The following is an 18,487-nucleotide window of genomic DNA, read 5'->3' on the forward strand; positions in this document are numbered from 1 at the left end:
CCCTCCCATCAGGGACAATTGCTATCCAGTCAGACAATTTGTCAGTAAGTCTGGTACATCAACAAGCAAGGAGGAACAAGATCCTACCCATTATGCTGGGAAGCCCTGAGAGTGTGGCAATGGGCGATAGCTTCCATCTGCTTTCCTCTTAGCAGCGTACATTCCTGGGAACTCCAATCTGATTGCAGACAAACTGAGCAGAAACATTCTAATTCCTCATGAGTGGTCTCTCAATCCCGTAATAGCGACACAAATATTTCGCCGTTGAGGCCAGCCTTGCTGCGACCTCTTTACTTCCCCCTTGAACCACAAATGCAGCAGCTACTTCGCCGTGATCCCCCCTCAGAGGGAGTCACTGAGAGATGCTCTGATACACGATTGGCCCCTGGGTCTACTGTATGTCTTTCCTCCCTTTCCCCTCATTCCATAGTTCTTGAAGAAAGCTCAATGATTGAGAAGCAAAATAATCCTCATTGCACCCTATTAACCCTATCAAGTTTGGTTCCCCTTCCTATAGCCTCACCTGGCTCACCACCCATGGACTCTGGATCCAATTCCAGGACTCTTGTCTCATCCACAGGGGCTGGTCCATCCCGACCTTCCAAGTCTCAAGCTGACCGCTTGGTTTCTCCACTTCCACTGATTGCCAGGCAGAATAATCTATCTTTGCCAGTACAAAGGATACTTCTGGCCTGTCATAAACCATTCACTAAGAAACTTTATCATTGTAAATGGGACAGGTTTGTGATCTGGGCTAAAGAACAAGAACTAGACTCTTTCTCAGCCCCGGTCCATAAGGTCTTAGAATACTTGTCAACTCTACTCCAATCAGGAGCCTCAGCCTCTACTGTTACAGTTCACTTGGCAGCTATCGCCAATTTTCATAATGGTTTTAATGATTCTTCATTAATGTCCCACCATTGAACCTTCAGCCACATGACAAAGTTTTTATCCTGGAAGACCTTATTCCTGATAGCCATCACCTCAGCCAGGAGAATATCAGAGTTACAAGCCTTGTATGTTAATCAACCTTACATAATTTTTTACAGTGAGAGTATCGCTTTGGACTAACCCCTCCTTCCTATCCAAAGTTATTTCAAATTCAAATTTCAATCAGTCCATTGATTTGCTAGTCTTTTTCCCAAAATTTTCTAACAAAGGGGAATACCATTTACACCTCTGCAATGTACATAGACAATTACGTTTTTACTTAGAACTAAATCTTTCATAAAGTCAGACCAGCTGTTCATATCCTTTTCAAGCCCAAGACTGGGCAATGCTGTTTCCAAAGTCATCTTATCAAAATGGTTAAGAGATTGCATTACCTTTGTCTGTTAACATAACAAATTAACTCTACCTACTAAAGTCAAGTCTCACTCCACCAGGTGAGTGTCCACCTCAGTGGCTTTTCACTCCAGAGCTTCTATGGACAACATTTGTGCAGCAGCTACCTGGGCAACCCCCCATACCTTTATCACACATTACAAATTGGATATGGTCTCCAGGGGAAGAGCATCCTTTGGCTCAATGCTGCTCAGGAATATCCTTCCATAGGGTCTCCCAGGACATAAAGTAGCCAGGGACTCTTCCATCAATAAGGAATGAATGAACATTTACAACATCAGATAAAGAAGTTATGTCCTTAGCATAACGTTCCATTTCTGTTGTAGATCTTCATTCATTCCTTACGTCCCACCCTCCTCCCCCCTTCCGGAAGACTCCTGGAGGTTCAGATTTTGGTACTGACTACCAGATAGGGCATGTGCTCAGATAGTGCCTCCATTTGTTCTATCCTTCTGGGCAAACTCGATCTGAAGACAGAAGAAGAGGGGCACTATGGGTATGACTTAGCTCGAGTGTTTTTTGGCTGGCACACGAGTTTGTTGTATTGGCCGAGTCAGTTCTGAACTCGGAACCGAGACCCATCATTAAGGAATGAATGAAGATCTACAACATAGATGGAATTTTATGTTAAGGACATAACTTATGTTTTTGCAATCTCAGCATCATACATTGCAGTCTGACTGGAGCTGAATGCATTGGCTTTCTGTGGATTGTGACTAATAGTTGGTCTGTTTCAATCTGCATAAGTCTACCATAAACATAATCATGGAAATTTGAACATACAAACACAATTGCCAAAAGCTGTTTCTCGATCTGGGCATACTGCATTTCAGTTTGGGTACGAGTTCTCTATGTATAGGCAACAGGTTGATCCTCTTGTAGAATGACTGCACCAAGACCAAATTTTGAAGCATCACAGGAAAGTATAACATTATAGTATCTGAGCATTGGTGGACTAGCAATTCTGTGTTTCAGGAAATCAAGTGCTGTTTGGTGTTGCTCTGACCAAGACCAGAATACATCTTTATATGTCAGGTCTCTGAGTGGTGCTGAAAGTTAGCTCAAGTCTGGAATGAACTTGCCTAGGTAGTTGAGGTAAAAAACATTGTAGGGATTTAACATTATCTTGAGCTGGAATCTCGAGAGTAGATGTTTGTTTTGAAGGGTCTGGTCATAGGCCTGTACTAGTAAATAAATGACCAACATAAGTAACTTCTTGTAGCCTGAATTTGCATTTGTGTGGATTGAGCTTAAGATTCATTCGATATGCCCTTTCTAGAAATTTTTTGAGGTTTCTGTCATGTTCCACTTCATCATGACCTCCTAGTAGTAATGTCATCTACTATGACAGCACAAGGATACCCAGAAAGAATTTGCTCCATTGCATGTTAAAAGACTTCACTTGCAGAATTTATCCCAAATGGCATTCACAAAAATCTGTACCTGCCAAACAGAGTACTGAAAGTAGTGAGCAATGAGGATTTCTTGTCAAGCTGAATTTGCCAAAATGAACTCTGTACATCTAAGGCAGAAAAAAATAGTGGCATTTGGCATCAAGACTGTGACTTCGTGTGTGCATTGGATGATGAGGTCTTTTAAGTGCTTAGTTGTCATCTCTTGGATCAATACGTATTCTGATGTCATCTGAGCTTTTCTTATGAGTTAGCACCATGGAAGATATCTATTCAGTTGGAGTTTCAAATGTACAAATCATACCTTATCACACCATTTTATCAAGCTCGGCTTTAACTTTGTCCTGCATGGCTATTGGATCTTTGTGTGCCTGCCTGATAACTGGGCTGAACTCTGGGTCTAACCTCATGGAGTACATAACTGGAAGCTTGCCTAGATTGTCTTAGAAAAGGTCAGCATAGGCAGAAAAAATGTGTTGGGCAAAATTAGAGTAGTGGTCTTTTAAGCTAACATGATGGATTTCCTTATTAAATGAAAGCAGCCCCATTTTCAAACTGTCTCTGAGCTGTAATAATGACTGGACATACCTCTTGACCACATAAAATGATAAGTTGTGTTTTCTTCCAGCAGAGTAACATGAAAGCACTACTGAGCCTTCGGTTTGAATTTCTTCACCTCCTTAAGTAACAAGCTTTGCATACCTTGCCAAATCAAACCTTTCACCTTTATACACACTAGCAAATGTTTCTGCAGACATAACATTGCACTTGGAACCTGTGTCAACTTTGAACTCTATGGGTTTGCCATTTATATTTTGCCCTTAAATCTACTGCATTAACAGTTTCATGAAGCAGTGACACACCAGCAACATAAAGAGTAGAATTGCCACTGTCTAACTGATCAACTAGTTCCTTAAAATGTTCCCTTTTAATAAAAGAATGTGGACTTTTTGATTTACAAAACCTTTTGATCCCATTTATTGCATTTGTGGCATTGTTGACCAAAAGCTAAACATTTCTCCCTTTTTATGTTCATGGCTTCCACCAGAATTACGACAGTTGGCAATGAAACTAGGTGAGGGCCCATGCTTTGAGTTTGCTGACTCGCTCTTTTGCTTCTCTGAGACTGTGTGAACTCTGGAAATTGCTAGAAAGTTCTGGTGTTTACCAGTGAGTGCTGCAGGGGTTACAGTTGCTGCCATGTGCTTGGGCCTGTTTCTTTAACCATGTACTGCATACTATCAACATGAGCTTTATCACTATGCCTTCTAGAGCTATTTTTACTTGTAGGCATACTTGTGTGCTTTTCTGTGATCTCATATCTCTTACAAATCTCAATGGCCTTATTCAAAATTAAATCACTGTCACAAAGCAAAATCATTCTCACAGCATCGTCTTTTATACGACACACAAGTCTGTCCTTTATCAACTCATCCCTTAAATCACCAAATCAGCACGTTTTAGCATTATGTCTTAGGTCAGTGATATGTGCTGCAAAATTTTCACCAGGCTTTTGATCCCTTGTGTAAAATAAGTGCCTTTCCATTGTAACATTTGTCTGTGTGTCACATATTTCTCCAACGGTACGTTTTAAGCACTCTGGGTCCTCCCGTAACTCAGCCAGTACAATATGACTGTTCCCCCCTCCTGTATAGATACCAGCTGCATACACAAATGAATGCAACCTTTCAATGGCTTCTGATCCAGCTAAATTAAGTAAAATTAATGCCTTTGTGTGGTCATCTGTATCAGAAAATGCAGCCTGTATGAAAATGACATACTTTTGCTCAACTTGCTAAACACTCTCCAGTTCTCAGCAATATTACTGGCAAACACAAGTGCACTGGGTTTTTGAAATCCATCTGCCGTGCCCACAAAGTATGCACAAACACATTAAAAATATGCCCCTTGTAATTATGTATGAACAAACTGTTCTGTGAGCTTGTAACAACATACAAATGCACAATAAATGCTTCGAAATACTGTACTTTGGAAATATGCTCTGTAATGGCTATGTTCTACAAAATATGCCTTGTAATGGCTGTTCTTTGCAAAATAGCTTTACTGTAACACTGCACAAACATGCAAACACTTTATACACTTCTGATAACTCTGATCTTTGCTTAATATGAAAAATACACATGCTTTACGAAAATACAGTTGTTTCCCTTTATTTTATTCATTTTTTGTAATTTGGACTTTATTTTAAACACTTTCCATAATAATTCGAATCATTTTATCAATATTGTACATGTTGGTTTATGCGAATACTATTTAGAACATTCTGTATGCCTCATTTCATATTGTATGAAAAAGAAATAGCGCTGAGCAAGTTTTAATATCTGAAATTTATTTCTACCCTGTTTTGCAAAGTTTACACATTTAAGAATGATCCACTCTTGTGTAATCCACCAGCATCTAAACAAGTGCCTTACATCATTTTAGCCAAGCCACTTCTAACTTCATGCCCCTTGGAGGTGCCAGTTCTTACTCCATGCCCTTTCAATATGCTTCTTCTAACACCATGTCCTTTTAGACATCCCGCTTCTGGCACCATATTGCTCGTTCATCTCTAACACGTATAACAAGAAGGCGTGGGGTTTCATTCAGATGCTTTAATACATACAAACACAATCAGGATGGATAGAAGCATTGTTAAATATGAACAAACCAGTTAACAGACCTTACATACATACTTGCTTACATCTCAACAGCTAACTACAAAATGGCAGTCAGGCTCACACGTGCTCAGTATTTATACACTTGTGCAAGCCCTTGTATAGCGTCTTAAAGGTATATACACACTTACTGATCTACAAATAGGTTAAACATTGTTCTTCTGAAGAAATGGTGTTTGTTAGAAGATATTTTTACCTTAGCAAGAAATTTGTTAGACTGTAAATCCTCGTATTCAAAAACCCTTATCTGGGAGCACAATTAATAAAGAAATTCCTGACAGATTGGTTTTGATGATTCTGATATGGACAGATATATGGCTTCTTCTTCTACAGATTTCCAACCTCAAATCTCCAGATTCAGAGGATATTTGTATCTCCTCTAATAGAGGAATTTTCTTTCAGTCAGACCATTGCCAGGATGAATAAGGTGTTTTTATGTAAACAATTTGAAGTTGTCCTTGAATTGAGGAGATATTGTATGTTACAGATAGATACACCCCATCCTTCATCCATTCCTCCTGTTTTGCCAGCATTGAAGGATGTGTTAAATGCAGTCTATAATAACTCAAATACTCTGCTGTCACTCCCTAAAAAGGTCGACAAGTTATGTAAAGTACCTCAGATTAATACATTTCTTTTCTCTCACCTTTGATCTGACCCAGCAGCAGTGTCTATACCCTCACCAGCTGGTAACAGATTAGTTCTTAACACCAACGCTTCTTGTGGAGATAAAGAAGGCAATGTTTTGGACCATTTATATAACAGAATGTTTTTTTCTTCTTCCAGTTTAGCTTTCAGAATTCTTGGTTTCCAGGCTTACATGTGGAAGTTTATACTAAGTTGTATGGACAGTCTGAGATAATTTTCTGCCACCCATCCCGCAGAAGGTAGCTCGTTTCTTAATCTTATTGTTTCTTCCTTTTTTCAAGTATCTAAATATGCTTTGAAAAGTATGTGTGATAGTGCAGATACTGTGTTTAAGGCTACACAAATTGTTTTGAGGAGATATGTCTGGGTACGTCATCAAAAGTTTACTGATGAAGTAAAGGTTGAAATATTAGATTCTGCTTTAGGGAAAATAAAATTGTCTGGCTTTTCTGCTACCCAGATCTTCAAACAATTTGATAAAAAAAGGGAAATTAAATCAAGGACTGTCTAAGATTTTTCAGGTTCCCCAGTATAAGTCTTTGAAGTCTTCCCCTGTTTTTAAATAGCCAGACAAACAATCCATGCCATGTTATGGCAAACGGGGAGCAAATTAGATGGACTGAAGGGACTCGTAATAGGAAACAGGAGTCCTTTCAAAAAAAAAAAGACACAGTCTAGTACTTCAGAAAGCATATGGCAGCATTCTTTTTCTCAACCCTTGCCGTCCAGCCCACATCTCAACAAATCTGCCCCAAAAACTCTCTCTCAAAATTTCACTTTGTTTACAGATTGCTTCAGACTCTTGGGTATTAAAGATGGCTCAGGAGGGTTACAGCTTGCACTGGAACCAAACATTTCCTTTCAACGAGATTGTTTTCTCAGGTACTGCAGCCTTTATACACCCCAGGAGTCATAGAACCAGTGCCTTTAAATCAAAGGGCCAAAGGCTTTTATTCCAGAATGTTCCTGGTACCAAAGAAATAGCCTTCTTGGAGACAGTACTTGATCTTTCCTTTCTAAATCTGTTTGTGAAAGTTCCAAAATTCAAAATGTTAACCCTTCAGAATTTGTTACCCTCATTCCTACTCTGAGTTTCATGGTAACCTTTGACCTAAAAGATGCTTTTCATCATATTCCCATAGCCAAAGGCTTCAGGAAATGTCCCTGAAGTTTTTGTCCCTGGCCACATTATCAGTTCTCTACATTACACTTTGGGTTACCTACAACTCCAAGGGTGTTTGCAATGACTGGAGCTAGACATTTTGTAGACTGAACAGTATTCACAGGTTTCCTTAGTTAGATGATATACTTACCTTTGCAGAGTCTTCTTCTGGATATAAAGAGTCCTTAACTTGGTTTATGTCTCTGGTAAACAATCTGGGATTTCAGATAAAAGTATAAAAATCCACCTTGACTCCTGTTTCTAGGTGGCCTTCTTGACACTTCTCAGCAATTTTTTTGACACAGGAGAAGGTGGATTTTTTTTTTATCTGGAAACTTTCCTGAACTTCCCAATCAGTCCCAGACTTCTACAAGAGGTTTATTTCAGGTTACTAGGGTTTGTGGCTTCTATAATCCTCAGGATTCCTCTAGCCAGGTTACACTTGAGAAAGAGTCAGTGATTTCAAAGAAACACATGGACCCAACATTTGTTTTCTCTGAAATATTAAATTCCAGTTTTGAACATTGTGAAAAAGGAACTACAATGGTGGAGACATCAGATGCAACTAAACCCAGATCTTCCCTTCTCTCCTCAAACCTCATGCCAGTCTCTCACCCGTAGACACCTCAGATTTTGCTTGGGAGGTAGTTTTCAAGGTGCTAGTGGTGTAAGGGCTGTGAAATTCTTCAGACAAACCAAAGCATGTGAGTATCAAAGAAATGTTGTCTGTGATCCAGGCCTGAAAATCTCTTCACCATCTGAGGTCTCTTGAGATCTTACAGGTGATAGCAGACAACAGCAGTCATGTGGTACATAAGCAAGGGAGTACCAGATCTTACCCTCTATACAGGCTGGCAATGATAGCTGTACAGCATTCCTTGATGCTCTAAACTCCTTACATTCTGTCAGAGCAAAACATAGTGGCAGACAAGCTGAGCAGGACCAGGACAGACCCCGAAAGTGCATATTGAACAGGGGATCTTCCAGGAATTCATCCAGTTGTGGGGAACAACTAAAATAGATCTGTTTGCCTCCTTTCACAACAGACAACTAAGCAAATTCTGAACCAGGGCTCCTTGCAAGCAAGCCGGTAAAACAGATGCCTTTTCATTCACATAGACAGGAATGTTCCTTTCTGCAGTTCCACCCTTTCCACTGATATCCAGGTTAATTCTGATGATTCAGAAAGACTCTCCAAAAATAATTGTGATCACTCCCTTTCTAGCTCAAGGCTACATTGGTTTTTCCCTTCTTATGGAATTGGATGAAAGCAAATACAACAAGCTTCCTCGTAGCCTGGACCTACTCAGACAAGACAGGAGGAGGCTGATACACCCCAGTTTCAAACAACTTCAACTAACTGCCAGAAGGATTTAATTTTTATTTCTTTTTGGCACTTACTTCATGAAGAAGTGCAGCAGTTACTAAAGCAGACAGGAAAAACTGCTACTAAAAATTATGTTTTGACAAATGTAAGAGATTTTCTGTTTAGTAGCTATCCAATAACCAGGGGCCCATTAGGGTTTCAGTAGCATATGTGCTAAAATGTTTGTGTGAGTTACTCTCCTCTGGGCTTGCTTAATCCTCCATAAAGGTTCATCTAGCAGCCATTTCAGTATGTTTCACAGTGGATCCTCCACTTTCTTTTCGGTTAGTTTCTGAAAGGAGTTTTACATTTTAGACCTCTCTGTAAACAGGTCGCTCCTCCTTGAGATCTTAACTTTGTGCAAGAAACGTTTATTGTGTCTGCAGTTGAACCTGCTCATCAGACAGATTTGAGGTTTATGACTTGGAGACCAGTACTTCTCACTGCTGTGACATCTGCAAGAAGTGTCGTGATAGGTGAGCCATGTCTCATATTCCACAGGGATAGGGTCTTATTAAGAACAAACCCCTATTTTATACCAAAAGAGGTTTCAGAGTTTGCCTTAAATCACGCCATCAGTCTCTTAGGTTTCTATCCAGATCCTAAAAAACAGGGAGAAAGTATTCTACCTTCTCTGGACATGCATGGGCGGCTAAGGTACAGAAAAGCTGATGGAACAAAGAAGAGACATCTTGTGTCTAAACAGACAACGTCCTGGTGGTTGTCCTGCGTTATTTTCTTTTGTTATACCCACCATGGTAAATTTGTTCCATGCAGTATCAAGGCACATTCTTCTAGAACCCTTTATTAAACACTTTTATTAAATTATTGCTTAAGACAGAAGTGAACATACATTAACAGAAATGAAAACAAATCATGTTAACATTTTTCCATTTATATATTATACATCACATATTTTTTCATGCTTTGTAACGGTTGTCAGTCTAACATTACATAGATTGATGAATTTCTGCCTTCCCTTAAACCTCACTCCTCCTCCTGAACATTATTCTGCATGTATTGTTCCCACAATTTCCATTTATTTCTATGTAATTTGCTGTTTTTCCTTTTCTAAAGATTTCTCTTCTAGTTCTTTTATCTCTTTTATAATGTCCAGTACTTTGAATACAGTTGGTTTATACTTTGATTTGCATTTTCAAGTAATTGCTTTTTTGGTAACCAACAGAAACACAATAAGGTCTTAGTCTAGGCAATTCAGATCCTATGTCTCAACTCAAATTAATAACTTCTTTATTGCACCCATTTGCTCACCCAATATTTATGTCAGAGTAGGGAATTTTTTTTAAATCTGCCAACTCACTACACTTCAAAAACATATGTTCCCATTTACCTCTTTCTTCCCCCATCACATCTCCAACATTTGCTGTCTACTTGAGGAAAACTTCTTTGAAGTCTGCTTGTAATTGCAATCACTTCCAATCAAAGATCCTGAACTTTCTGTTGCATAGTACAGAGCCATGCATAAGTCCTCCTATTGTTCTCTTGCTTTTCCAGTCTCACTTCCTAATCTTTCCTAACCGCCTCTGATTGATTCTTGTCGTTATTAGGCAGTGTTTTATATGCCCTACTGATTACCCATTTTTAACAGGAGCTCCTGTTCAAGATTCAGCTAAAAACTCTACCAGAGCAGATTTTCACTTAAGGCTCCACTGTCCTTTTATCTTTGTACTCTGATATCAGTCCCTGGTAGGGAAGGCAGCCTCTAGCCTGTAGTTCAAATGGCTTCTTGGCCTCATCCCACTCTGTTAACTTTCTCTGTCTAGTAATTTGCTCCAAGTACCTTGATTCATTTGCCAGCTTTCTCCGTTAAATTCCAGCCCCCTCTTGTCTACTTTCTGTACCCCTACTTGCACTCATCCCTTTTGGCAACATTTCCTGTCTCCTTTCCCATATTGGCTTGGTCCGTAGAAAACTTTCTGCTACTTTATGAATATAATATTCTCTGTGGCTGTGATTATTCTCCTTAAGGATCTGCTTCCAGAATCCCACTCTCTCTTTATTTCTTATACCTCCCAGCCCACTTCATCATTATCCCTTTCTATTTTGAATTATAACCGGCTTGTGTTATGTATATAAGCCTTAACTGTGTAGATCTAAAATGTCCTTTCAAATCAGGTAATTCTAAACCACCTTGCTCTACTGGAAGGATTAACTTTATTCCACTTAATTCTTGCCTATTTTCCCTCACAGACAAATTCCTTCAGCTCTATTAATTGTTGTCCGCAACATTTCCTCTGGTTGACAAAAAATTTGCTTGACACACATATAAAACTAAAGGGACTAAAAATATTTTCTTTGCTTGTATCTTAGTATCTATATCCATAAACAAGAGCTTCCAGTTTCTCCGTTTTTATCTTTTGTTTAGTCTCTTCCCACATAACCTTGGCTGCCATAACAGAAGCCTTTTTAATCCATACTACTAAATACTAAATAAATAATAAATCTTATTGTGTCCCCAAAAATATGGGTATTGCTGAATCAACTCCTGTATGGGTGTATTATTTATGGCTATAGCCTGTTTTATCTTCATTAATGTTGTATCCCAGAAAGACTTGAAACTGTGTTAAAATGTTCCACAACACTGAGATGTCATTTTCTGGATTTATCAGGTACAAAATAATATCATCTGCAAATAAAGCCAACTTTCTGTGATTACCACACCAGTTATATCCTCGCATTTCTGAGTTTCTTTCATTCATTGCCATTGGCTTTGAATATGAAGCAAATAACAAAGAGGAAAGCCCTGCCTGGTTCCAGTGTTTAAACACAACTTATTAGATAGGAACCCTCTCACTTTAATTTTTGCCTCTGAGCCTTCATATATTTCCATATTAACCTTATTGTTTTATCAAGGAATATAAATCTTTCCATTGCCCTCCTGGTAAAATCCCAGCTTACTCTGCTGAATGCTTTCTCTGCAAAAAGACCCCTCAACAAAGGCACATTCTTACTAGAGCCTTGTCTTCTTCAGTGAAATACTGGGAAGGGGTGGACTTGAAAAGCATTCTGGAGGCAATTATATGATCCTCTGTACATACTTTTACAAAGCACTACAAACCATATTCCTTTTTCCAGATCCAGGACAGGTTTTGCTAGGACCATTCTCCAGGGCTCTTGGATCCGTATCATTCCTTTTCCCAGGTTGGATAGGCTTTGGTAATATACTAATATAGTGTAAAGGCTACTACAACAGTGGGAATTATGAACACAGTACACTTCCATAAGTTGCACTTACCCAAAACAATAAATGTTGGACTTCCTCACTGCTGCAGCAGCTCCCCCTATCCTCTATCTCCCTACTCTTGTATATAGTTGTAGTTGGGATCTAATTTGTGTTTTTTGGAGTTTTATTGTTATGTATGTAGCTATTATGTTTTACTATTTAAGGACTGGTAGACTTCTGTCTGTCCTGTATAGGCAAGGAAGTCCTGAAAAAGTATGCACTCAGACTGCTGATTTACCTCCTTGTGGCTAGGAGTCAGAGTGAAGGTGTGGCATGGAGCCAGAGCTTTGTGAAGTTGGCTGGTTGGTGTATCCGGGCAGGATATAACCCATGTAGCTTCAGGTGCTGCATAACCAAGATTCTGGGAAGTGCTAAAATTTATACAAGTCCATATTACGTCAATTATGCACATGCCAGACAGTACAGCAGTATTTCAGAAAACAACAGCCACCATCTTTGCTGAACTTCCCATGGCATGCTCCATCATCATTCAAACCCCGACCACACCTTCTGACTGATACCACATTCCTTCTCTGAAATATAAGCTCTCAGCCGCCAAACATTTCATTACTAGTTTCCTCAACCCAAGACATGCACAGTCCATGAAACCATGATACCACCACTAGGAATGGCTTTTAGTATTACACAACACCCTGGTACAGCTGAACAGTGGTCTAAAATAATATAAAACACAACAATAAAAACACACACCTTCCAACACTTGAATGTCACTAAACCTATATATACTGCAAAAAAAGCATAAATACCTTTCTCATTCAAACCACACCCCACCCATTAATTCATATAGAAGAACACATAAAAATAGGATCCACAAGTACAGCACCTCCAATCTCAACTTCCACAACAGATGGGAGGATAAGCCCCCTTGTAACCCTCATACCTGTTTACTTAAGTTCACTAACTAATGATCATACAGCCTTGCAGAAAGGGCAGGCACCCTGCAATGGAAAACTTGTTCCTGCACAAGTGCAGCACCTTGCTGCAGTGAAAAGCAAGCCAAGCTACGTCTGCAGTTCAAAACCGTACTGTTGTCCAATAACCAGAAGTATCAACTTCAAATGTTATCTAGTATGACCGATTATGGGCTCAGACTGGGTTGCAAATTACAAGATCACAGAATAAACAGAGAAGCAATATAAAAATGTTATATCATATTAATAGAACAGTTACATACATGCAAAAAAAAGTAAAAATAATGAATAACTGTAACAATGTATTAATGACTAATGAGTACTAGAACTAAATACATATTTACAAAAAATAATTGCCCAAAGGGGGAATGACAGAAGAAAGAGAGAAATAAAGTGAGGGAGGGAGGCAACAAGGTGACTTATGGAATATGATCCACATTGCTTTGTTTAAACAAGAATTATTTTAATAGGGGACTTGACCAAAGCATAGTTGGTTAGCAATTTTAGGTCTGAGGGGAGGTATTTATTTATTTATGTATTTATGGGCTGGCATTTGTATACTAGAAAACTCTGAGTAGTGCCTTTTTTCAGTGGTGGTCCAGAGAGAAAAGTTACATTATACAGATGTCATGGCCATCATTTGCATTGGTTCATCACTTTCAGTCAGTTTCTTTCATGAGCAACATTTCCATTATTCAGACGTCTCTGACATCGGTTAGATCATTTACAAACATTTTTGATTAAAAATAACAGTTGCTTGTGTTGTATTTGAATATATTTTTAATACAGTGATGTATATGCAGGCCAAATCATCAGTATGCATGGATTGTCAGGTTTTATGTAAGAATATTTGTTGCTGTAAAGACGTGTTCAAAATCTAGGACATAAGGTAAAGAATTAGAGCAGCCCAAAGAAAGGAAGAAGGGGAAAAGGTGAAAGGAAGATAAAGGAGATGAGATGATAGAGGAGGGCATAGTTATGATAACAGTACATTGAGTTTTGTGCAGCAGGAGGGATATGTTACAAATTCATACAGATTGTCTTGAGTTTGGGGGCAAGTAAAGACAAACTGTAGTTTGTGCACTGGACCCTACTTCTTGAAGTTTGAAGCATAAGGCCTGAATTTGATTGGTTACAACAAACATTCCTGCAAATAGAGCCCTGTTTGTAAAAATAGCTTTTATTGCTCCAGTTTCAAGAACTGAGTAAAACCAGCTTTGATAAAACTGCATTCTCCCTTAATCCAAATGTTGTCTTGCTGCCACCATACCATTCAATCTCATGATAAAATAATACGTCAGTAAAAACTCTCACAAAAAGGAGTTGATTTATAAACCTCAGTATCACTTAGAAATAGTGCAGGAAACCAAACTTCTAGGAAATTTCATTCGACCACCATATACACCAAAATATAAAGAAAACTCATCAAAAACTGGGTCTCTTATATAGAAACAAACATTTCTTTACTGCAGCAACCAAAACTACCCTTGCGAAAAATATTTACTTCCCTCCCTTCTTTATGGTGCCCCTTTCCTAACTAACTTACAAACTGCTACCCTAAGCAAGATGGAACAGTGCTACAACAAAGTTGCTAAGTTTGCCACAAATTCTAAATATCACACACACCACTGTAAACCACTCCAGAATTAAACTGGTTTAAACTCCCCAACCAACTTGCCTTTATTAATCCACCTTGCACAACCTTATTTCCAGTCCTACTTGCCTGCCCTGCATTAGCCAGTCTAGTCACACCTTATACACCAAATCGATCCCAACTATCAGAAGACAAAAATCTCTTAGCTATCTCAAAACCCACAAGAAAACCAGGTCACTCTCTGTATTCATACTCTGTCTCTATACGTTGGAATTTACTAACTCTAGCTTCCAGGTCTGTACCTGGCCTAACCCATTTCAAAGCCTCTTTAAAAAAATCATCTCAAAAATACATGGCTCTGCTCCTGCATAAAACCTGCCTAATGCTCCTCTCTTCCTCTTCTTCCACACTAGCCTCTTCCTCCTGTTCTGTCACATTTCAATCCCTCACAGTTTGCAAGATCCTAAGGCTCTTCTAACTTCTTCTCTGTTTCTATACCATAGGTTCATAGGTAGGTACTAGGCTATCTGCCCGAAGGCATTTATAAGCCTAGCCGGAATGTGTTGGCTTTCGCCACCCCCCTTAGATTAGTTCCCTGTGCCTCTGTCCAGCAGAGCCATTGAAGTGATCCCTGGGGTAAACTTTATGTTTCCCATCCACTCATCAAGGTTCCTCTTGAAGAGGGTTAGCGAGGAGCTCTGCCTAATGTAGATTGTAATTTTGTTCCAGAGCATGGGAAGTCTCTGGGACAGGAATCTATCCCTCCAGCACATCCTATTTATTGTTGTGGTGAGGTTTAGATCCCTGGAGCGTGTGGCTCTAGGGGATATGGTTTTCTTTAGGCGGAGCATATCCATCAATTCTGGGTTGGACATGGCCTTGTATGTCAGGCAGAGATCACCTCTGAGTAGGCAGTATGCAACTGAGTACAGCTGGAGTTTCTTCAGTCGAGCTGCATAAGGCATCTGCTTGAGGCCAGTGATCCTCTTGGTGAGGTACTTCTGTGGTCTTTCCAGTTGTTGCAGCTGTCTTGTAAGGTACATCCCAAATGGGGCATTGTACTCTATGATGGGTCTGATGAGTGATGCATAGAGGGGCCCAATCACCTCTTTCGATCTGGATACAAACCTTTTTTTGATTAGGTGGGCCACATAGAAGGATTTTCTAACCACTTTGGCAATGTGATTATCAAAGGAGAGGTTACTATCTACTTGGGTCCCCAGATCCTTTATTACGTCTTCCATATTTAGGGGGCTACCATATCCTTAAGCTACTGCTCAGCCTGTATTGTTTCCATTCTTCTTAACCCCCCCTCTATCTTTCTGCATCATTAACTTTCTGGCTACTATTTTCCTAACTGAAACTAACATTCTGTTTTTCATGTACTATAACAGTCAATGTCGTACATTGCACTACCTGTATACTGTTTTTGGACACTATCTACTCATAGGCTGTGTATATGGTGAAAGTGACTATTATTGTCTGTAATGTTTTAACTCTATAGAGTTGTCTAGGTGTGTAGTATATATTGTAATATCTTGTAACATAGTTTGTTTTTTCAACTTATTTTTGTACAGTATTTCTAATGTAATTTTTATTGGATTGGATTATACTGTATTTGTATTGTACTGTACTGTATGTGAAGCTTTTCTCCCTGGGCCTCTGCTGAAAACGGGTTCTGCAGACCCAGTCAGACCACCCCGGTAAACAAATGTCAAATAAATTACAAAATACCCATTCTTAAAGGAGGTAATAAGACATGGTGCTGTTCTACACTGCTGCTCATAAACAGACACAATTATTCTTGTTTTGCATTATGGGTGTACACCACAATATTATAGTTCGTTAGAATCTTAAAGATTAGCAAATATTCTTGTGAGAAAGCCTTTTTTCTAGGTCATTCTATCCCCAGCTCTTTGGCAGCCATTTGCCCTGTCACAATCAACAAGCCCATTAACTTCCAAGTAGAGAGAGAGAGACAGTCACAGGAAACCATTGTCTAGGCAGCCATCATTTTGTTTTTGTTTTTAGACCCCAAACCCACCTTTTATCCTTTGATAGTGGACCTGTGGAGCCTGTAATGCCTTACGCATACTTATGTGGGCACACACACTAGAATGCACGAGTTCACGCATCCATACAATGAGGACTGCTTTCATCAACTTGGTAGCATCAAGCCCATGTCTCCAGTCACTTGGTTGGTGTCGATCAACTGATGGAAACCACCACTCTCCTCCCTCCCTGCTTCCCTCAAAGATGGCTGAGCCAACTTTGGACACCGATTCTCAGCCCCCATCCCCCGCTCCTTTATTGGCTGCGCCATTGTTTGAATGTGGCTCATTTGGGTGGTAGATGATGGGCTTTATTCCTCTGTGCTGCATTGCCTGGCATTATAATAAAAATCTGCAAGTAATAGACACAGCTTGCAGATAGACTTGAAGCTTACAAACTTTAGTGATTCATTTGTAAGTTTTTAAATGGGTAAACTTGGAGAAATTGCTTAAGTTACCTGACATTATTTTTTTGTTGAGAGTTTATGGAAGTGTATTATAATCATGTAAAAATCCTTTTTGCAAAAGTAAGATTCTAAGAACATGCTGTAAACTGTGGCATTTAGGGTCGGGGTGTAATGTTATAGAATCACCAAGCTGGCATGTGCCCATTTACTTTGTTTCCCAAAGTAATGTCAGTTATACACTGTTCCGTATTTGGAAAAAGCATTGTGTCAAAAATAAGAAATGAATAGAATGAATATAAAAGATCCTGTATCAAAATCTTTTTTTCATGGTAGAAGTATTTCATTTGTAACTCTAATTTTTATTTTTAAGCTACTATGTTTGGCAAAGGCGTATATTTTGCAGTGGAGGCGGCCTATTCAGCTAAGAAGTTCTGTCCACCAGACAGCGAAGGACTAAAGTACGTGTACTTTGCAAGAGTCCTGGTTGGTCAGTATACAAAAGGACAAAGTAACATTAAAGTACCTCCACCCAGATCCAACAAAGATTCCACAGATCTGTACGACAGCGTTGTAGACAACATTTCCAAACCCATGAAGTATGTTGTCTTTCATGACGATCAAGCCTATCCAGATTACCTGATCACCTTTCGATAAATAAACCATAATTACCTCCATACAGCTCTCCAGAACTTAATTGATGAGTGATGTGACACACTCTGTAGTGTTGGTGCTGTACAGAAATTAAATACAGTTTTGAAGAATAATTATGAAAGCTGGAATATCACTTCAAAGATACATGAGAATGCGTGTTCAAAGATGTGAAATTTCAACTTGGGGTGGAATTGATGAATGCACCGTTAAATAAAATATTAAATTCCTGATAGTATTGCTAACAGGTCACCATTGTAAATGATGAATACATTTTGTATATTGAACTGATTCCTGGGTAATCTTATGTCATGTGACTGTACGCCATACACAAACAATACTTTCCATATTGACACGATCACGAGTAAGATAAGATATTACAGTTTACTGCAGAACATTTTATGGTTTTATTTGGTCCTTTTCAGGCCTAACAAAGCAGCTTGTCTGCTAATTTGAAAAGTTGGTTTGATAAATATTTCTTTCTTCCCTACCTATTCTGGAATTATCGTGGAATTAAAGTACAATAGCAATTTCAGAAATATTTTTATGATTAACTGGATCAGTTGCATTATGGAAGGAAGGAAAACTGCTTAAAATGAGATCCTACCCATTCTTGGCAACAATTCCATGGTAACAGTTTTCTACAATTTCAGTGGCTCCACTTTGATCATATGCATGTTCTGTTAAACTTTTTTTTGTAACAAATTCCTTACTTTTCCAGAGTAATGTGTTGATATCGCTTTACTAAATAGCTTTGTCATTCACAAAAAGACCAAGGCAGAATGTTTAAACATTCCATGGTATGTAAGCTATTTTTGTCATTGGTGCCATTTTCAAACTCTGATTCATGAGCTGATGTGAGTATGCTTCCAGGAGTACCATTCAGTGGATCGAGTGCACAACTAGTTGAACATTTTTAGCTGTAATACAGTCTAGCCAATGAAAAATGTTGATTAACTGATTGAAAGGTGTCCTTTCTTAGGTGTGCCAGTGTGCCCTAT

At 39.0% G+C, this 18,487-nt stretch overlaps 1 protein-coding gene across 1 annotated transcript in view; it reads left to right on the forward strand.

Annotated features, from left to right (window-relative positions):
* Nucleotides 1–17,777, forward strand: part of LOC122790522 (protein mono-ADP-ribosyltransferase PARP14-like) — a 456,801-nt gene extending 439,024 nt beyond the window's left edge. The window contains exon 5 of the mRNA XM_044058073.1: nucleotides 17,209–17,777. Within this exon, the coding sequence (XP_043914008.1) occupies nucleotides 17,209–17,492 (284 nt within the window). The 3' untranslated portion in view covers nucleotides 17,493–17,777. The remainder of the gene's footprint in view (nucleotides 1–17,208) is intronic.
* The last annotated feature ends 710 nt before the right edge of the window (nucleotides 17,778–18,487 follow it).

The sequence above is a fragment of the Protopterus annectens genome, chromosome 16.part0, assembly GCF_019279795.1.
Source record: "Protopterus annectens isolate FY-2018-M chromosome 16.part0, PAN1.0, whole genome shotgun sequence".
In the NCBI taxonomy this organism is placed as follows: Eukaryota; Metazoa; Chordata; order Ceratodontiformes; family Protopteridae; genus Protopterus; species Protopterus annectens.